Consider the following 23261-nt stretch of genomic DNA (forward strand, 5'->3'; position numbering starts at 1 on the left):
AAACAGTTTATAGACCCACAGACAGAAATTAAATAGTGAGAAGTTTAAAATATGACTATTGTGTGAGTAGTTTCTGTATTTCTGATGCATCAGCTTGGAACGAGAAAATGTCAGAAGAATATGAAAGCAAACACTGAGATCCACTTTTCGATGGAAACAATTCTGGAAACTGTACATTTTAAATGCAAGGGAAAGCTAGACAAATTGAATTTGTTGGAATACATAGACCTAGTGAAGTTTCTTGACACTGACATGGAAGACGAATAAGCTGAGAAAGACAAATAAGTCAAAAATCTCACGAAATATGATCAAAAGTGACATTCCAGAATAATAAAACAAAGCAGACAGCTTATTGGAATAGAAAGACTGTAACAGTGCATTTCAAATGTGAAAAAATATGGGCGACATATTTGAAAGCAAAAGCATCACTGTCAGTTACTTCTATGTAAGTAATTACTGCAATTGAAATTCAATCCAGCAAAAAGAACACTGAGTGAGCATTTCTTAGTATTTGATAAGATGTTATGTGGTCTTCAGTTGACAGGTGCACCAGCTGAAGAAACTGATGATATGTGTCATCTTTTGTTAACAATGCCACAAGAATATGATAACACTGCAACTGCAATCAAGACATTATCTACCGAAAATCTGGTGAAGTTAAACTTCGTGAAAAATAGGCTTACAGATCACGAAAGTAAATGTGCAGATTCTAAGTGACAAGCACAGTCCAGGTGATGAAAAACAATACAGCTTCAAACATCATAACTGCAGTGAATTTGGAACAAAAGAGCTGACCGTAATAAAACAAAAACAAGAAAGCTCTGCAAATTCAGTAAACTGCGACAAGAGGTTTCTGGGAGTTTGGATGCATGCATTTAATCAATCACTTTCACGGTATATGAATTCTAGTGTGAGTGACCTCTGAATGACTTAAAAGACACTGATAAAGTGTAAATGTGCGGAAGACCATTAGTGATTAACATTGCAAAAACTGGATATGTATTGAAAACAATGCAGTTTGATGAGATGAATGTTGTCAGCTCTGTCAACAGAAAGATAGTGCCAATTTCGATTAAAAATTAAAAATATTTTATACGTTCCTAGACTAGCTCAAAACTTACTGTGAGTGCACAGACTGGAGTCATGGCATCAAAGAGGAAAGGATGTTGTCATCGTAAAGAACAAGAGGCAAAAATGAACATTTGGAAATTCGCCTGAAACCCCTGCACAACATTTCTTACTAAAACACAGCAAATCTAACATCAAAGATCAGAACACTTGGATTATACTTATCTGAATGTTTTTCCAAAATATGTGGAAGGAGTGAACACTAAAGATGTGAAGACATGACAGTTTTACACCACCTGCACAGAAGGCACACAAACTAAAACTTCCACACAATCAGAAGAGGACAAAAGCAAAACATCCCCTGGAGCTCGTACACAGTGATGTCATGGGTCCTACTACTTCTGCATCTAATGATTGAGGTCAATTATTAAATTTATAGATGATTATACTCATTTTACAGCTGTATATGTGATACTGAATAAATCTGAAGTAGTACAATACGTTGAAGTGTATAAAACTACATCTACATCTGCATGATTACTCTGCAATTCACAATTAAGTGCCTGGCGGAGGGTTCATCAAACTACCTGTATGCTGAATGAGATTTTCACTCTGCAGCTGAGTGTGCGCTGATATGAAACTTCCTGGCAGATTAAAACTGTGTGCCCGACCGAGACTTGAACTCAGGACCTTTGCCTTTCGCGGGCAAGTGCTCTACCATCTGAGCTACCGAAGCACGACTCACGCCTGGTACTCAAAGCTTTACTTCTGCAAGTTTCGCAGATGAGCTTCTGTAAAGTTTGGAAGGTAGGAGACGAGATACTGGCAGAAGTAAAGCTGTGAGTACCGGGCGTGAGTCGTGCTTCGGTAGCTCAGATGGTAGAGCACTTGCCCGCGAAAGGCGAAGGTCCCGAGTTCGAGTCTCGGTCGGGCACACAGTTTTAATCTGCCAGGAAGTTTCATATCAGCGCACACTCCGCTGCAGAGTGAAAATCTCATTCTGGAAACATCCCCCAGGCTGTGGCTAAGCCATGTCTCCGCTTTATCCTTTCTTTCAGGAGTGTCAGTTCTGCAAGTTTCGCAGGAGAGCTTCTGCAAAGTTTGGAAGGTAGGAGACGAGATACTGGCAGAAGTAAAGCTGTGAGTACCGGGCGTGAGTCATGCTTCGGTAGCTCAGATGGTAGAGCACTTGCCCGCGAAAGGCAAAGGTCCCGAGTTCGAGTCTCGGTCGGGCGCACAGTTTTAATCTGCCAGGAAGATTCATACCTGTATGCTACGTCTCTACTGTTCCACTCTTGAAATGCGTGCGGGAAGAATGAACAACACACATTTCTCTTATTTTATTTTGACGATCATTTCTCCCTATGTGGGTGAATGTCAAAAAAATATTCACACACTCCGAGGAAAAAGTTGGTGACTGAAATTCCTGTCACAGTGGAAAACTGCCGTTGTCTTAATGACTGCCACCCCAATTCGTGTATCATATCCATGACACTCTCTCCTTTATTTTGCGACAATACAAAACAGGCTGCCCTTCTTTGAACTTTTTGATGTCCTCCATCAATCCTATCTGATATGGATCTCACAATGCACAGCAATACTATAGAAGAGGATGGACAAGTATATGTAAGCAATCTCTTTAGTAGACCTGTTGCATTTTCTAAAGGTTCTGCTGGCAAATCACGGTCTTTGGTTCGCTTTCTCCCCAAAACTATCTATATCAGGCTGTTCCAGCTCATCGGCTCCGTTGTGAGCTGTGGAGCGCTCCCTGCTCCAGGGACCCGTGTTGCTCGCTGTGACCATTCAAGTGGGCCGTCACGTGGCACGGCTGGCTGAGGCAGGCGGCAAGGCAAGCGTTTTGATGCGCCAGCTGCTTCTTACAAGATTGACAACTTCATACTCTTAGCTGCTAAGACGTGGTGAAATGCTACACCAGGAAATACGATGTTCAGGAAATAAATAAGAAACAACTGTTTCACAAGAAACTGCATACTAAATTTATTGGGCCTCTGTAGCTTGACATTTTCTTTTCATTACAAGATCGGAAATATCAGTCGTCAAAGTGTTTGCAGCGTTAATGCAGAGGATGGCCTTCATTGTTGCATCCTGAGGAAACGATCGTTCCTTACTTTTTTTACTGTTTTCATTGCTGAGAAAAGCTGCTCACAACAATACGTAGATCCAAACATGCACATGATCTGAGCGGCATTGTTGTGAAGCTTGGGAAATGTTTTTTGCTGTAATGAACGATACCATCGTGACAAATGCAATGTGTTGTAGTACCTCTCTTTCAACAAAGTTGAATTTTGCAAATCAATTATCTCCAATTGAAGTGACGGTGACAAGTCATCAGGGGCAACTGAAGAAAGAGTGCTGAACACCTTAAGTTCCATTTTCAAACTAGTGAGGTCTCATAACCCTGTTTCAAACGACGTGATGAGCAGCTTTAACTTTGCTTGGTAATCGCCGAAAGTAGTACCTTCAGTTAGTTTTAAAGAAGTAAGACGACTGAAGAACGTTAAATGTCCATTACTCATCTGCCTCTCAAATAAATGTAAGTTTTCCATGAACCCTTTGATCTGGTCGTGCATGTCAATGATTAGCTGCCCTTTGCCCTCTAGTGACAGATTTAAATTATTCAGATGCATAGTTATATCAGCTAGGAACGCCAGGTCTGATATCCATTTTATATCTTTCAGACAACGCATTTCTTCCTCTTTCATTTCGAGAAAAAGGGATATCTCCTCACAAATGGCAAAGAAAACATCAAGAACTTTTCCCCTACTCAGCCAACGAACTGTACTGTGGTAAGGTATATCCCTATAATCCGCTTCCATAGCTTTCAGGAATCCTTTGAATTGGTGATGATTCATACTGTGACACCGCACAAAATTCACACACTTCACAACATCTTTCATTACACCACCTAGCTCTACTGTTTCAGTACACAGTGCCTCTTGGTGAATAAAGCAATGAAGAGTCAAAATGTCTTTCCCGAATTCGTCCCCGAGTTTATTTTTCAAACGAGAAGCAAAACCTTGGTGACGCCCGATCATTTGTGGTGCACCGTCTGTTGCTACAGAATGGAGCTTATCCCATGGCAAATTCATATTGTCCACTGATTCACAAACAGCTTAAAAAATGTCACGTCCTGTTGCGGTGTAATCGAGTGGTACTACACCCAAGAGTTCTTCAGTTACTTGCAGCTCCATGTCGACAACACGCACAAAGACTACAAGTTGAGCACAGTCCGATATGTCAGTGCTTTCGTCAAGCGCTAGTGAAAATGCAACAAAGCTCTCCGCCTTTTTCCTGAGCTGTGTCTCTAAATCCGCTGCCATGTCCAGGATTCGATGAGACATTGTTTGCTTCGACAGGCAAACCCCTTCAATTGCCTGCACCTCCATTGGAAACAAACATTCTGCAACTGCTACCATGCACGATTTTATGAGTGGTCCCACCGAAAATGGCTTGCCACTTGTCGCAATGATGTGAGTGACCATGTAGCTTGCTCGAATTGCAGATTCAGTAGTGTTTTCTCCGCTCTCATTCACCTGAAAATAATAAACGCTTTACAAAACATGAACTACGAGGGTTGTTTTTTAAGTAAGGCCCGTTCGCATGTATAGTTCCATAGTTCGCGCGGACGCCGTAACAAGCCACTTGCCGGCTTCCTTCCCGTTCACACTGATGCAAGTTGCAGCTCTGTAGCTGACGTGTACGCATCACTGTGCTACTTTATAATGTTTACGATTATTCAATCGCCTGCCGCGTGCGAGATACGGTCAGTGATACGTTTTTTGACCGCGAGAAGCCTATCAGCTGCAGAAATTCATCATCAGTTAAAAGAAGTTTATGGCTTGAATGCAATGAGTGAAGGTAAGTGCGCCAATGGGTTAGAGAGTTTAAAAACGGCCGTCAAAATGTCCATGACGAAGAACACTCAGGCCGGCCCTCTGTGATCACTGATGATTTGGTGGCTGCAGTCGAAACAAAGATTCGTGAGGACAGAAGATTCACAATTTCCACTCTTTCTTTGGAATTTCCACAAGTTTCAAGATCGGTTTTGTACAAATTTGTGTCTGAAAACCTAAACTTTAAGAAACTGTGTTCTCGGTGGGTACCCAGACTTCTCACAGAGGACCACAAAGGGAAGAGATTTGCCACTTCATTGAACTTTTGATTCGTTACGAGGAAGAAGGGGATGACATGCTGAGTCAAATGGTCACTGGAGATGAAACATGGGTATCCCATATCACTCCCGAAAGCAAGCGACAAACAATGGAATGGCAACACACAACCTCACCCGTCAAGATCAAAGCCAAACAGACGCTGTCAAAGTGCAAGATTATGGCAACTGTGTTCTGGGACCGGCGCGGTGTTTTGCTAGTGGGCTTTATGCCACGAGGAACGACAATCAACTCAGATGCCTACTGTGCAACTCTAAAGAAGCTCCGCAGTGCAATTCAAAACAAAAGGTGCGGCATGCTGACAAAAGGAGTTTTGCTCCTGCACGATAACGCTAGGCCTCACACCTCTCAAAAGACTCTGGATTTGATTGATTCTTTTGGCTGGGAAGTTTTGGGCCATGCACCATACAGCCCCGACCTTGCTCCTAGCGATTTTCACCTTTTCCGGTACCTGAAACACCATCTTGGCAGGCAGCGCTTCAATGACGACGACGAAGTGAAAGCGGCCGTGAACTCTTGGCTGTCGGAGCAGGCGGCCGAATTCTTTGAAGAGGGAATTAAAAACTTAGTTGTATGGTATGACAAGTGCTTAAATAAACAACGCAACTATGTAGAAAAATAGGTAAAAGTGTGTACAATCAGAAAATAAAAGTTTTTTTACAAAAGTATTTGTATCTTTTTTTAAAAATAAAAACGGCCCTTACTTAAAAAACAACCCTCGTATGTCGCATATTTTGATACCCTCCGGATTACGAAACCGTTTTTGAACTTACATCTCCTGGTATGTCGTTTTTAAACATGGCTACCAGTTCTCTGCGTGCAATGCCTTCTACCTGATCGTAGTGTGCTGCGTGAAGACGTGTATAATGTCGTCATATATTGTACCTCTTCGCAGAATTAAATACTTTATGACATACAAGACATTGCGGACGACCACCCCTCCCAATGAATAAAAAGGTATCCTCCAATAGAGATACAGGGCTCCCGCGGCTAGTCATAGCTGTCATTGAACACGGATTATTGCGTCAGTTGCGGCTGCATGCGGCCAGGGAGCAGTGAGTTCGCTTTCCCCCTCCACGTGGGCTCCGAGCTGCCGCAGTGATTGCTCCGGCTGCCTGGAGCTCAGTTGAACAGCCTGATCTATATGATCATTCCAACTGAAGTCATTTCTAAGTGTAATCTCCAAGTATTTAGTCGAGTTTACAGCACTTAGATTTATGCAGTTTATCATGTAACTGTAATTTAGCAGATTCTTTTTAGTGCTCATGTGGATGATTTCATTCTTTTAATGATTTGAAGTCAATTGCCACATTTTGCACCCTACAGAGATCTTGTCTACATCATTTTGCAACTCGTTTTGATCATCTGATAACTTTACATGACAGTAAATGACAGTATCATCTGCAAATAACCTAAGAGGACTGCTCAGATTGTCTCTTACATTGTTTATGTAGATCAGGAACAACAGAGGGCCTGAAACACTTCCTTTGGGAACATCATATATTACTTCTATTTTACTTGACAATTTTCCATCGATTATTATGAACTGTGATCTTTCTGACAGGAAAACACAAATACATCTTACAACTGAGACGATACTCATTATGAATGCAATTTTATTAGAAGTCGCTTTTGAGGAATGGTGTCAAAAGCCTTCTGGAAATCTAAAAATAAGGAATGAATCTGATATCCACTGTTGATATTACCCATTACTTCATGAGAATAAGAGCTAGTTGAGTTTCACAATAATGATATTTTCTGAATCTGTGTTGAATTTGTCAATAAATCTTTTTTTTTTCTTTTTAAGTGATTCATAATGTCTGAGCACAGAATATGTTCCAAACTCCTACTACAAATCTACATTAGTGATCTGTGTCTGTAATTCAGCAGATGGCAACTGCTCATTTCAATTTGAAGAATGAGTAGATTCTACTGTGATAATGGAGATGAATATTTGTCAAATGAGATGGAAGAACATTTTTAATGAGAAGGAAATCCAGTATGAATTAATAATGAGATACATGCCACAAAAAGTAGATTCAGTGAAATAAAATAATGTCGTGTGACTAGGGCCTCCCATCGGGTAGACCGTTCGCTGGGTGCAAGTCTTTCGATTTGACGCCACTTCGGCGACTTGCATGTCGATGGGGATGAAATGATAATGATTAGGACAACACAACAACCAGTCCCTGGGCGGAGAAAATCTCCGACCCAGCCGGGAATCAAACCCGGGCCCTTAGGATTGACAGTCTGTCGCACTGACCACTCACTCAGCTACCGGGGGCAGACAGTGAATACATGAATAGAAACATTGTAGACAAGGGTCACAGCATGATGTTGAACAGTAAACTTAAAAAATCATTTTGGCGAGAAGCAGTAACGGGGCTGTTTACCTGATGAACAGGACACCAACATGTGCATTAAAAATGACAGTTCCTGCTTGTATGCCAAAGTTGGAAAAACTGATAGCGTTTGGTTGTGTAGCATGTTTACAATGTCCAGCAGAAATGATTACTGGAAAGTTTGATTGCAGAATAAATAAGAGCATCATAGATATTGTGTTAATGGAGATCAGCTATGGTGTCCTGGTGAAAGGTGAATTGGAAGAGACATCAAGTTTGATGGAAATCATCTTTATTTTAATAACGAAGACTGGTCCTTTGCAAACAATGAGGTAATCATTGATGAAGACTACGTAAATGATTAAAGAAAAGACTTTGTGTCAAGAGTATATGAAGTTGATGTTAAATTTCCTGAAACCCAGAGAAGCGCAAAAGAATGAAAATGCCTGGTGTGGATGGAAGACTATGGTGTATTAGCATTAAATGTAGAAATGTACGTCCAGGATCTTCTGGAGACTTTCAGTGACATTTACAGTATATTGGATAAAGAAGAATGGCTTCACACTGTAGCAAACGAGATGCTGGTAATAAATGAAAACAAGACCTCGATAGTACGAGGATTACTTAAATACAGGAAGGCTGTTGACAATAAGTGGGTTTTTAAAGTGAAAGGTGATAATGTAGGCAATGTTGGTAGTTGTAAAGCCAGACACATTACTCCAGGTTGTTTTCAAAGAAAAGGGTTTGATTATCATGAAACATATGTTCTTGTAGCAAGACTGACAACTCTGAGACCATTCTTCACTCTTACGAACTGTGCAAAATGGACTGCACATAAAATTGACATAGAAAGTGTTTTTCTTCAGGGAAATTTAGATGAAGAAGTTGTGTAAGTGTGCCAGCAAAATTTAATGTAGAACCAGGTAGTGTAGGTAAGTTAAACAAAGCAGTTTATTGTTTAAAGCAGGCTTCAGGAGCTTGGAATTTAGTGTTTAACAAGTTTGTTAAAGATGTAGGCTTTGTTCAAAACAGTGCTGATGTGTGTCTATATACTTACAGGAACTTAAACACTAAGGTTTATGTTTGTTATATGTAAATGACATTAACATTTTAGGTAATATGATGAACACTGAAGAATTCAAATCAGATTTAAGAAGTAAATTCAGAATGAAGTATTCTGGGGATTTAAAACTTTTCTTGGGAATAAAGCTAATGATTTTGAGTCCAAAAACTATAATTTGTGTACACTGTCAGTCTTGCATGGCCTATCTTTGTAAATAGGAATATAAAGGAGTAAAACACAAAGATTTTAAGAATAAATTTGTTGAAGACTTATGTTTGAAAGGAAAATAAGATGTCAAGCACGTCACTACAGAAAATCAGTAAGCTGGCTTTTTACAAAATCTTTGTGCACACAAAAGTTTGAAAAATTGTCACAATGACTGGGAACACATAAAGCTGTAGACTACATTTACATAGAATTCAGGTGGAGCGAAAAACGGAAGTTCTGTATCATACTGCTTATAGTCTCTCAATATGTATTAACCTCTGATGATTAAAAGAGCCTGACTTGTTCTAATCTTGAGTTTATGCTTTTAAATGTTGTTGTTATATGTGTCACATATTCTGTGCTCTTCATTTTCTACAGTCAATAAATTAGTTCAAACCAAATATTAAAAAGTTACCTCAACAACTTTGTACGTATGTTGCACCACAAGAAGCTGTTGCTATGTCTGAGGAGTGGCTCACTGGTCTCGGCATAGCACCAAAGTATTTGACCAGTACAATAGGTCCAAGTAATGATTCTTAGCACCAATGCATTTCATGTGTTGAGTGTTTCAATAAATCTACACTCTAACTTGTAAAAGTGTTTCAGCCACAAAATCTCTGGTCAAAGACATTGAAAAAAAATCTCAATGTTCTTTTAAACTATAGGACAGCATACCTCATCAGAAATTTCAATTAAATACATGAATATTTACACACTACAGTTCTTACAGTACAGGTGTTAAAAGCAAGCTCTTTGTCTGCCCTCATCGTACCCAAGCTGGTCCCCCCCCCCCCCCCCCCCCTCCTGCAGTGACTAACATTTTCAAAATCTAGGACTAGCTTTTTTTTGCTATCAGTGGTGGCAAAATTTTTGCTCCTGAACATAAGTTTTGGCCAAATCTTCTCTTCTTGTAATTTTACAATTTTCCCAAATTAACTCTCCTTCTAATACATGCAAACACCTTTGAGGGAAAAAATTAAGTTTCCCGCACTGCCCAGTGTTCACTTCCATTTCATTTTTATTCTGTGTACTACAATGTTTTGGCTGCATAGCCAGTCCCCGGCAAAATATTAACTGCACATCTTTTGTGTTACAGTAACAACATTTCGTGGGCAGTCCCTGATTGGCCAGATTTGAGAGCTGTGGCCAAAATATTCATTACAGCACAAGTAAAAAAAAATGGAAATAAAAACAGTCAATGCAGGAAACTTATTTCTTGAAAGAAGTTTATCACATCTGAGGACTCTGTTGCAACTAAATTATATAAATCAAACAACGGAAAATCCAGGACGGAATGTCACAATGTTAAGAAAAGGAAAATTGCCACTAACCATACAGCGGAGATGCTAAGGCGCAGACAGGCACAACAAAAAGACTGTCACAAATAAAGCTTTCGGCACATAAGACCTTCTGCAGTCTCAGGCGACTTTAGCCACAATGCGAGCAGCAACACCAGTGCGTGATGGAATTGGCGACTGGGTGGGGGTAAGGAGGAGGCTGGGGCAGGAAAGGGGAGAGATAGTAGGGTAGGGGTGGTGGACACTGCAGTGCTGCTGGGGAGTCCGAAGAGACGAGGTGGATAGAGGGAAGGGCAGCTATAAATAGACAGAAAGTTAGACAGTGGGCAGGGGAGAGGTGGGGAGGGGGTAGCAGAAAAGGAGAGAAGTAGAAATACTGGGTGCGATGGTGGAATGAGGGCTGTATAGTGCTGGAATGAGAACAGGGAGGCTGGATGGGTGAGGACAATGACTAATAAAGGCTGAGGCCAGGAAGGTTATAGATATATTGCACGGAAAGTTCCCAGCTGCGCAATTCAGAAAAGCTGGTGTCAGTGGGAAGTATCCATATGGCACAGGCTTTGAAGCAGTCATTGAAATGAAGGATGTTATGTGCGGCAGCATGCTCAGCAACCGAGTGATCCACTTGTTTCTTGGTCACAGTTTGTCGGTGGCCATTCATGCCAAGAGACAACTTGTTGGTTGTTATGCCCACACAGTTTGTAGAAACATGACTGGTTTCATAGGTAGCCCTGCCTTTGACGGGATAGGTTGTGTTTGTGACTGGACAAGAGTAGGTGGTTGTGGGAGGATGTATGGGACTCCTTGCACTTCTAACTTCTACATGCTTTCTAAAGTCCATAAACCTAACCACCCCAGGATGCCCCATGGGGGCCAGTTACTATACCCCCACTGAGAGAATCTCTGCTCTTGTTGACCAACACCTTCAACCTATTATTCATGGGCCATCTGGAGGAATCCTTCATATACATCCAGACTCCTGAACCCCTCACCTGGTTCAGATTCACTGATGACAACTTTGTGATCTGGATCAAGGGTGAGGACATCCTATCCACATTCCTCCAGAACCTCAACAACTTCTCCCCCATTTGCTTCGCCTGATCCTACTCAACCCAACAAGCAGCCTTTCTAGATGTTGACCACCACCTCAGAGACGGCTACCTACATCCATAACAAACCTACTAACCACCAGAAGAACCTCCACATCGATAGCTGCCACCCATTCCATATCAAGAAGTCTCTTCCACACATTCTAGTCATCAGTGTTCGTCACACCTGCAGTGAGGAGTGACCCCTCTCGAAATACACCGAGTGTGTCACTGAAGCCTTCACAGACCGTAATTATCCTCCTAACTTTGTAAAAAACAAATCTCATCTTTGCAGTCTCCCACCACCTCTCAAAGTCCCACCATCTGACCACAGGAGAGCATTCCCCTCATAACTCAGTACCACCCAGGACTGGAGCAACTGAATTATTCTCCACCAGGGTTCTGAATACCTCTTGCTGTGCCCTCAAATGAGGAATGTCCTACCCACTATCCTTCCCAGCCTTCCCACAGTGGTATCCCGCCGTCTATCAAACCTACACAATATACTCGTCCATCCCTACACAAACCCTGCTCCCAACCCCTTACCTCATGGCTCATAACCCTGTAATAAACCTGTCCCATACATCCTCCTATCACCACCACCACCACCACCACCACCACCACCTACTACAGTCTGGTCACAAACACGATCCATTCCATCAAAGACAGGGCTACCTCTGAAACCACTCCTGTGATCTACAAGTTAAGCTGCAACCAATGTGGTGCATTCTATGTGGGCATGACAATCAACAAGCTGTCTGTCCACATGAATGGCCACCGACAAACTGTGGCGAAGAAACAAGTGGACTACCTGGTTGCTGAGCACACTGCCTAACATGACATCCTTCATTCCAATGACTGTTTCACAGCCAGTGCCATATGAATACTTCCCATTGACACCAGCTTTTCTGAATTGTGCAGCTGGGAACTTTCCCTGCAATACGGGGCATTACAAAAAGGTACGGCCAAACTTTCAGCAAACATTCCTCACACACAAATAAAGAAAAGATGTTATGTGGACATGTGTCCGGAAACGCTTAATTTCCATCTTAGAGTTCATTTTAGTTTCATCAGTATGTACTGTACTTCCTCGATTCACCGCCAGTTGGCCCAATTGAAGGAAGGTAATGTTGACTTCGGTGCTTGTGTTGATATGTGACTCATTGCTTTACAGTACTAGCATCAATCACATCAGTATGTAGCATCAACAGGTTAGTGTTCATCACAAAAGTGGTTTTGCAGTCAGTGCAATGTTTACAAATGCGGCGTTGGCAGATGCCTATTTGATGTATGGATTAGCACGGGGCAATAGCCGTGGTGCGGTACGTTTGTATCGAGACAGATTTCCAGAACGAAGGTGTCCCGACAGGAAGACGTTCGAAGCAATTGATCGGCGTCTTAGGGAGCATGAAACATTCCAGCCTATGACTCGCGACTGGGGAAGACCTAGAACGACGAGGTCACCTGCAGTGGACGAGGCAATTCTTCGTGCTGTTGACGATAACCCTAATGTCAGCGTCAGAAAGTTGCTGCTGTACAAGGTAACGTTGACCACGTCACTGTATGGAGAGTGCTACGGGAGAACCAGTTGTTTCTGTACCATGTACAGCATGTGCAGGCACTATCAGCAGCTGATTGGCCTCCACGGGTACACTTCTGCGAATGGTTCATCCAACAATGTGTCAATCTTCATTTCAGTGCAAACGTTCTCTTTACGGATGAGGCTTCATTCCAACGTGATCAAATTGTAAATTTTCACAATCAACATGTGTGGGCTGACGAGAATCCGCACACAATTGTGCAATCACGTCATCAACACAGATTTTCTGTGAACGTTTGGGCAGGCATTGTTGGTGATGTCTTGATTGGGCCCCATGTTCTTTCACCTATGCTCAATGGAGCACGTTATCATGATTCCATACGGGATACTCTACCTGTGCTGCTAGAACATGCGCCTTTACAAGTACGACACAACATGTAGTTCATGCACGAAGGAGCTCCTGCACATTTCAGTCGAAGTTTTCATACGCTTCTCAACAACAGATTCGGTGACCGATGGATTGGTAGAGGCGGACCAATTCCATGACCTCCACGCTCTCCTGACCTCAACCCTCTTGACTTTCATTTATGGGGGCATTTGATAGCTCTTGTCTACGCAACCCCGGTACCAAATGTAGAGACTCTTCGTGCTCATATTGTGGACGGCTGGATACAATACACCATTCTCCAGGGCTGCATCAGCGCATCAGTGATTCCATGCGACGGAGGATGGATGCGTGTATCCTCGCTAACGGAGGACATTTTGAACATTTCCTGTAACAAAGTGTTTGAAGTCACGCTGGTATGTTCTGTTGCTGTGTTTCCATCCCATGATTAATGTGATTTGAAGAGAAGTAATAAAATGAGCTCTAACATGAAAAGTAAGCGTTTCCGGACACATGTCCACATAACATATTTTCTTTCTTTGTGTGTGAGGAATGTTTCCTGAAAGTTCGGCCGTAGCTTTTTGTAACACCCTGTATATCCATAACCTTCCTGGTCTCAACCTTTGTTAGTCATTGTCCTCGCCCATCCAGCTTCCTGTTCTCATTCTAGCACTATACAGCCCTCATTCCACCATCAAACCCAGTCTTTTTACTTCTCTCCTTTTCCGCTACCCGCTGTCCCTCCCCACATCTCCCCTGCCTACTGTCTGACCTTCTGTCCACACATAGCTGCCTTTCCCTCTCTCCACCTCGTCTCTTCGGACTCCCCAGCAGCACTGCAGTGTCCACCACCCCTACACAACTACCCCCATCCCTCCCCACCTCAGCCTACTCCTTATGCCCACCCAGTTGCCAATCCCATCACGCACTGGTGCTGCTGCTCGCACTGTGGCTACAGTTGCCTGATACTGCAGTCACATGTGTGCAAGTTGTGTTTACATGAGAGAGAGAGAGAGAGAGAGAGAGAGAGAGAGAGAGAGAGAGAGAGAGAGATATCTATTTTTGGTGAAGGCCTTACGGGTCAAAAGCTTTATTTTTAAGTCTTTTTGTTGTGCGCATCTGCGACTCAGCATCTCTGCTATATGGTGAGTGGCAGCTTTCCTTGTCATAGTATTGCTAAATTATATATAAACAGTCTCTTAAGTCCTGCCCAGTTCTCTACACTCTCACTGGTTTGCTGCAGTAGAACAACAGAACAAATGGAGTTTGAAAATAACTAATACTGGAATGACACCATGGAAAATCTGGAACGGAATAACAGTAATATGAAAAGGATAGGTTGCTGCTCACTGTATAAAGGAGGCACTGAGTAACAGACATGCATAATGAGAACAGACTGCTATGTATTATTAGCCATCAGACTTAATCAAAACACACACACACACACACACACACACACACACACACACACACACACACACACAAACAGAGAGAGAGAGAGAGAGAGAGAGAGAGAGGCAGTAATTCAAGAGCAAGGACTTTTTTCTAAAGGTTTTCATCTGGAGTGTGGCCTTGCATAGCTATGGTATATGAACAACACACAGTTCAGGCAAGAAGAGAATAGAAGCTTTTGAAATGTGGTGCTACAGAAGAATGCTGAAGATTAGATTCATTTTATTTTACAGGTCTAGTACTGTAGGACCAAACTGAGGAGCAAATTTCCATGACCGTGGAAGCATCAGGAAAGTGATTAATAAGCAAAATAAAATTTACACAAATCCTATGCTGATTATACACATAATCAACAACATAACACAGGAATCTGATTATTTTTTCCCAGGAGCTCCACAGCAGAATAAGAGTGAGTATTACTAAGATTTAGTATCGATTCATTTCCTACAAGCCATGATTTTATGTCTTAAACTGCTCTATGTGACACACTGCCTTTACTACACTTAACATCTTTCACTAACGCACCAATGTCATCAAAAAGTATTTTAGAACCACCTGTTACATTAGAAGGCACATCACTTACATATGTGATATGCCTTCTAATGTAACAGGTGTGCCACAGTAAGACACCATCACATTACTGTAGAGAATGAACTTTAACTATCTGTTTTTAAGTATTATAGGAACTAATGGTGAGTTACTCTTATTCCATAATAGTTCAACTTCTGCAGTATTAATTTGTAACCAACACAATATCAGCCTTTTCAATAGATCCAACAATAAACGAGATGGTTCTTAACCAAAGGGGGAAAAATAATTTATGGCACACTTTTACTGAGAGAAGGCATTGGATGAAAGGACACACCCTGAACCATCAAGGAATTGTCAGTGTGGTAATGGAAGGGTGTGTGAGCGTATAAAATGGTTAAAGTTTTACAAAGAGTTCATTTTCTTTTAACGATGACAAATGTCTATGGAGCATTTGCAACAATCTAGTCATATGGGCTAGCTGAAGTACATGAACATCCATCTGACTCCTACCTTAAGTGGGATGTATTTAATTTCAATAGGAGTCAGTTGTGTCAAAACAGGGATTTGGCTCTGGTTTTCGCTAACAGATGCACTAACTGACGAGGACAACTTTCGCATATAATTTACAAATATTATGTACAAACTGTATGAATTATGATGAATTAAAGTTAAGTTGTGAAAACAGTGCCACTGCCACCTAACAAATAGCAGTCATAACTCAGGAGAGAAGTAGTGCCTCCAGGCAGCAGAAAGTATGACCAAATTCGCATGTGGTGTGACTGTCTAGAGGCGCAGCTTTTGCCTTGAAACTAGAAGGTTGTAACATTGAATCCTGGCTCTGTTACTTTTTTCTCGTTCTGCCTTATAACCCAGTATTCACCTCTCAACGATGTGGAGATTCACCAGAAATGAACTCTGATTCCAATGGTTAGGGGCACGCAAGTCACTTAAGTGACATCAAACTATTGTGATTGTTTCAGAATAACTGTGTAGTGAAAATCAATTACTTGTGCACAGAGTAAAATGCAGCATGATACGCAACTTTACTTCATTGCAGAAAGTTTCGCTGCATTGTAGCGGATGACTCATTGTTCAGCTTTCTGCATTCCTCAGGTCAAACACAGATGAAAACTCGATTCTATGGATGGCAGGGGTGAAAGATATTATTTGTTTGGACACTTTCATATTATACAGTAGACTGGTAAATGAATCTTCACTGGCGAGAAAGCGGTTAAGATCTTTTAAAGATCATAAAGACATGGGCACCATGTTCTTGAACAGGATTCAGAAATTTCTTGCTGATGGATACAAAAGATTTCAAAATACATGTATAGATGGTTGAGGGCCGCATTTTGAAAGAGAGGACAATTTTAGACTGTCAGTTTCTGCTTTCCTCATTTTTACCAGTCGCAATTTGCACTCTTCATTCACAGCAAATTATCTGAACACTGGACAGTGTGTTACTCAATTTTGAAGCTTCATGATAAATATGATCAATAATGAAATGATAACCACCTCTTCATCAAGCTGCGATGTGAAAAACACAATCTGAAATAAGCAAATATTTTAACTAATAGTTTCCCTGCAACCAACTGAGAACAACTGCCTAGCAAAAAAACCTGAGAATCAAAAACATGTGGTGTTTTAGTTTATATGCTTTACATGTTCACCTCTTTAGCTGAGCCTAGGTTTGATTCCAGGCTGGATCAGCGATTTTATTTGCTTGCTGGCTGGGTGTTGTATTGTCTCCATCATCATTTCATCATCATCACCAACACCCAATCGTTGAAGTGGCATAGATTATGAAAGACTTACACCAGGCAGCAAAACTTCCTGAAAGAGGACTCCCAGCCAAAACATGCTGTACATTCATTTCATTTTATTCTTCAAGTAAAACATTTTCTGAAAAAGTACTTCAGTAACGTCCCTTCACTTACATTTAGTACATTATTTCAGCAGCACAGCACATGACTTAACTTTTAGCTTTCTTTGAATAAAACCTCTATATGGATATTATTCTTTGTGTGGCACAGTGAAGAAGTCTATCATAAAGAATTGTGGCAATAAGTCTCAACGACGTATCACAGTGCATACTGAGCTTCACAAGAGGAGTGATTTAACATGAGCTAAACATGTAGACCATGCATGTTTTTCCTTATTTTATCTTTCATTTGTACCACATCAGACAGTCTCATTGAGCCGCCCCCCCCCCCCTCTCTCTCTCTCTCTCTCTCTCTCTCTCTCTCTCTCTCTCTCTCTCTCACACACACACACACACACACACACACACACACACACACACACAAAAAATTGCATACAATATTTGCATTGCTTGTAAGCACATTACTTAACATCACAACATGCTCCCACCATTGCCATGAGATGTCCCTCCAAACGCTAGTTCAATACCTCCAAATGCCAGTTCAATATGGAACACACAATATTCACATCTCCAGACAAATTTCTTGGCACGCACTGCATACATCGTGTAAGTTACTTGACAGTTATGATATTTATTTACTCAACATCAATCCCTGAATTTTACTCATGGTCCCTAAAGATACTCTATGCTAATCAAGTCATCTGGATGCAGATACTTAAAGCTAGCCTTGCAAAGCTGTGCTGGGTCGCTAGTATTTTATATTTGCATAAATCTGGTATCTTTATAAAGTGGAGAATTTCCAAGATTTATTTATGATACAATTTTGATTCTACATATGCACTCTTGGCCTGTGAAACTGACAAACCTGTAACTTAATAGGACTGCACTGCCACAAGTGTTTCCAGTTTGTGACTTGTCTTGGGACTGGACCTTTCTTATAATGAGCAATAAATTACATAATGTAAATTAACAGTTTATTATAGAAATGAAATTACTGAAGCCACCAATAACGTAAGGACTGAAGTTAACCAGGCACATCTCGCGTGTAAGACTAAATGAAGCTATTATACCAAACTATTAGAACTTACATGAAACACAGGAAGTGGTTTTGGAATTGGTTGCCCAGATTTCTCCAACTCTGCGTACTGCCGAGCACAGGAAAGGCTGCAGAACCTTCTTTCTTTAGTGTAGAAGGCGTGTTTCACTCCGATTGCTCCACAAGTCTGGCAGACAGCTAAATTACGCGAAAGTAGTGACAACACTGTTCTCTGATAGAATACATTAAGAGTAAAAAGATATAATGAGAATGCTGATTTAATTTTTTGTGCAAACTAAGTGTGGAGTAAAGCAAGGGTACACATGACACAAATATGCTTGAAGGAAGCATGCTACACAGAACATTTAATAGCAAGCTGCAATTATCAGCACAACAGACATAAAAGCGGGAGTAATTCAGCCATGCAGGAGAATAGATATTTAACTTTTTAAGATTTGTTTCTGATTTACAGAGAAGATTATCCAAAATTTCATTTACAACACTCACTGGGCTTAAAGTGGAATTTGAATGTAAACTATGAAATTTCTGAACTTTTTGTGTGAAATTTTCTAATTTCAGTATTTACATATTTAGATTTCAATGCAATATGTTTGTATGAAATGTGAACTCTATTAAACGGATATAAAAGAAAAAAAAAGGGGCATAAAAATAATATCACCTTCATAACATGGCCTCCAAAAATGCTTAAAAACTATTCTCCACCACAAGTGTATGTTGGAGTGTGTGCATGTATATACATGTATGTGTGTGTGTGTGTGTGTGTGTGTGTGTGTGTGTGTGTGTGTGTGTTTGTGTTTTTTTGAATGTGTGGAAGTTGTTCTCTCACATTATCCCCACAAGTTATACATTTTGTAGAATGCTCACTCCCCAAGTAGTAAGTTTCATGTGAATAAGAATGTTTCCTGAGGAAACAGTTTCATGACACCTTTGTAATGATTTTATAGTACTCGCCCCAAAGTGGCACACCTTAGTTTCTTGACCGCACTTACCCATTCCATCCTTTTGGATGGGGATGACGCTAAGATCGGTATCTTTCTGATATGCTATTGGGGTCTTCAGTTTCAGTGCGGGATGTTTGACCGGCTTGATTTTGCGGGCCCGCTGACTTGGAGTTTGTGTGGCAGCTGAGGCAGTTGACATGTACTGGGGCTGCGACTCACAGTAAGTATCGAACTCATCCAGCATCATGAACCCGTCCATGTCCTGGGGACCACAAAGCTCAACTCATCACGACATTCTGCTTTTCCATTCCCCATAACCCTCAGACGAAATTAAACCTAGCAATGAATGAAAGTCATTAAATGTTGGGGATCAATCTAAAATTTCAGTAATCACATCCCAATGGTAAAATTACATAATTATTAACAATTAAATTTTATGGAATGCTGGTAGTTATCAAGAGGATGTAGCACAAACAGCAAAATTGCAGAAAATAAAGGGAATGGACAATCACATATTTGCAAGCAAACACATACAGACAATGCGTACACAATTATTGTGGTGTCTCAATTTTTATTTGTCTGTCGGGTGCATGCCCTTACCTTCTACATTTTATAATATGTAATGGTGCAAATGTCTCAGTATTTCAAGAACAGTTTTACTTTTCTCAGCAGTATGAAGCAGCATAATAAATATTAGCAGTGAACCCGCAAAATAGATTTTTTAAAAAGATTAGCAGATTTTGAAAACTACTTCAGTATGGTATTACAAATCATGCTTTAATCTCTCAAAATAAAGAGAAAAGACACAGCAATGTTCACATTAAAATGTTGCTAGAACTTCCATTCAGGTACACTAGCAAATACAGTACACAGACCAATTAATCTGTTTACATAATGCTATAATTTTTGTAGCCATCCTGTATTAAAATTTGTACGTAGGATTAAAGAAGCTTGTCACATTGCCTCTTCTGTTTCTTTTCTCTCCTTTTCCCCCTAAAATCAAAATCACAGCTAATCCTTTTTCTACATACCTATTTGGTAATTTACATATATAGTGAATTCAGTCACTAGGAACAGTCTAGAAAGTTACGGAGTTCAGTATTTGCATTCTGCTGCCACGTATCAAGTTATGAATAACAGAAATCAAAACATGCTTTATATTTATTTTATATTTCTTTAAAGCTGAGGAAATAGTAAATGTAACGTGCTGTCCAATTTTCAAACAACGGGATGTGATGCAAGACTAACAGTGCATTGCGCATAATCTGTTAATGGTGTTACAGCAAAGAATACTTCATGTGGTTGCTTGATATTTTTATTTCTTTTCGAAGGTAGCCATTACTAGTGAGAAAGAGTATAAAAACATGCAAGTACAAATTAAACCAAGAGTCCAACAGGTAACAACATGCTATAGCACAGTATGTTAGTAGTAGTCATTACTTATCAAATGCTTCTTGATTATGGTCATCTACATAATTACATTCATTAATCACAATTGCACACTAATGTGATGCACAGAATGCGCCGCATGGCAGTGTCATTAAGCTTACTTGGAAAATTCATAAGCAAAGGACAGAATCTGGTCTCCACAGGAAAAGAGGAGGAAACACAAACAGAAATTCACCTGATTCATTTTTCACTTATCTGTGTATTTCACCTGTCAATACTACAAGAAGACAAGACATGATAGAGCGCACATGAAAACAATAATTATACCTTACTAGCCACACAATTTTCCAATTCAAGTTTAATCAACAACTGAATAGAAAATGTATTATTTCAATAAGGTACAAGCATAATTTCATTGCATCCCTCAATCTCAAAATATTCGCACTTTCCTTCCACAATATTAATCCAAGTTACTGGTTCTCTCAGGAAGATGCTTTTACTATCTGAACCAATGAGCTGTAGTAACCTCTCTCCTGTGTCCAGAATAACTTACAAGGCTAACATAAAAGTGACTGCTCACTGAAAGACGAAATCAAACAATCTCAATGTGTGAGTTTCTTTTTAGGTAAAAGTTCTCAAAATCATAGTACTTGTTCTATTCTGCCTATATCTATTCAGTTTTCAATCCAACATTTCCTTGGTTTCTTTATTGTATCACAACAATGGGTCCAATAATAATAACTGATTTCACAAATCAAGGAATTATTCTGTTGTATTCATCAAGAAAGACAACAGTAAGTGCTACTGTCTCCTTACTTTAAACACCACAGTCCACAATAGCTGTGATGTTTAAGAATTTCAGATGGCAAAGGTTCTACAGCTTCTACTATTTTCTAAACAAGAAAGTGTATAATTCAATTGTTGACACATGTTATTTTATTTTCTTCTGGTATGCCACTTTTTTAAACTGGTGTTAATCATTTTCTAGTATTCACATTGCACTCTTGAAAGGATTTATACAAACAATGTCAGTAAGATTGGAAATGCTGGTGGGATAATATGCACTGCCAATCACAATTAATCAAAAGGTCATGAATAATACTTTCACATAATAAAACATTTTCATGTCTTTCGCCACATTAATCCACAGTGTGTTTGCTCTCAGTGCTGCTTGACAGCTTTCTGGGGAGGGGGGAGGATACAGGAGAGAAAACATTCTGCCGTTTATGAAGCAGCAAGGCTGGCGAGTGCGAGCTGCCAGCCATGTAAACACAGGGTCAGGTGGTGATTAAACATTAAAGAGGGGCCATAGTGGGGATTTAAATGTCCACCCACCGCTGATGACTCTGTAAGGAGTAGTACAAGAATCTGGCACTTTTGTAGAAGATACATGAGAACATGCCTTCCAATATGGTGTGGACGCACTGTGGATTCATGTAGCAAGAAACCCAAGATGCTTTTATTGCACTGACACTGCCTGAGAACCTTCATCTGCTGAACTTCCATGGTCTACAACAGACCATTATCTACAGACAACAAACAGAAAAGGGACAAAAAATGGTGGGTAAAGCTAATACGAACATTTCTATTCATTATCACAGTTACTTATGGCTTATTTGCAATGATTTAACACTATTCTACAACTTAAAACTCGACTGTGATAAATGAAAAAATGTGCCAGATGATTCTCTGACATGTATTTGCTGCTTTTAGTGAGCAGTTACCTTATCATTAGTCAATCTGAGAACACCTCCAGACCATACTCAAACTTTTACTTTTACTGATGTTTGTTTCTACTATTTCCACACTACAACCAGATGCTCTCCCATGAGGTCTGTGGGAATAGCACCACTATGGGAAGGATTTGAAGTAAGACTGCGGCTCTTCTGCCATGAATATTAAATATGAACTGAATTAGTTTCGATGAAATGAAATCATATAAGGTTTGAACTTTGAGTCAGAGTTAAAGAGATGTCCTCACAAAACCTAAAAGGGCAGAGCAACTGCTTGTAAGAAGCAGAAAATCCGCACCTGAGCACTGATCCGGACAAATTTTCAATTGTCATGACTGTAATTATACTGCTGGTTCAGCATTTCTGAATCATTTTCCCTGTTACCATATCATGTCATTACAGTCCTTTTGTTTCAAACCCATCGATACATTAATATGGTTTCAGTGAAATTTATTTGATTCACATAGTAGTGAGTTAGAAACAGTGAATTTAGTGTTTTCTCACACTTCCATTATCTCAAATAGTTTTATAAATTTTCTGTCCAGACCTAAGATCACTGTCCACAGATGTAGGACATGTATTAACCGATGGAAAATCCAGGATGGAATGTAACAATATTAGAGGGTGGAAATTGCTACTCACCATACAGCGGAGATGCTGAGTCGCGATAGGCACAACAAAAGATTCACACAATTATAGGTTTCAGTCATTAAGGCCTTTATCAGCAATACACACACACACACACACACACACACACACACACACACACACACACACACACACACACAACTTACACACACATCTACAGTCTCAGATAACTGAAACCACACTGCGAGCAGCAGCACCAGTGCATGATGGGAGTGGCGACTGGGTGGGGGTAAGGAGGAGGCTGGAGTGGGGAGGGTGATGGATAGTATTGTGGGGGTGGCAGGTGGCAGAAAGTGAAGTGCTGCATTTTAGATGGATGGCAGGAGAGAGGTGGGGGGGAGTAAGTAGCGGAAAGGAGAGAAATAAAAAGAAATTAGGAGACTGGGTGTGGCAGTGAAATGACAGCTGTGTAGTGCTGGCATGAACAGGGATGGGGATGGTTGAGAC

General features: G+C 40.5%; 1 protein-coding gene across 4 annotated transcripts in view; it reads right to left on the reverse strand.

The window, feature by feature from the left end:
- LOC124619931 (polycomb protein Sfmbt-like) overlaps positions 1 to 23261 on the reverse strand; it is a 297358-nt gene that overhangs the window by 159782 nt on the left and 114315 nt on the right. For 3 of the 4 annotated variants that reach the window (XM_047146574.1, XM_047146575.1, XM_047146576.1), the window contains 2 exons: positions 19093 to 19306; positions 18135 to 18280 (listed from right to left, as the gene is read on the reverse strand). The exons of the other annotated variant lie outside the window; for it this stretch is intronic. In XM_047146574.1, the coding sequence (XP_047002530.1) occupies positions 18135 to 18280; positions 19093 to 19306 (360 nt within the window). The remainder of the gene's footprint in view (positions 1 to 18134; positions 18281 to 19092; positions 19307 to 23261) is intronic. 4 annotated transcript variants of the gene reach the window in all.

Source organism: Schistocerca americana, chromosome 6, assembly GCF_021461395.2.
Source record: "Schistocerca americana isolate TAMUIC-IGC-003095 chromosome 6, iqSchAmer2.1, whole genome shotgun sequence".
In the NCBI taxonomy this organism is placed as follows: domain Eukaryota; kingdom Metazoa; phylum Arthropoda; class Insecta; order Orthoptera; family Acrididae; genus Schistocerca; species Schistocerca americana.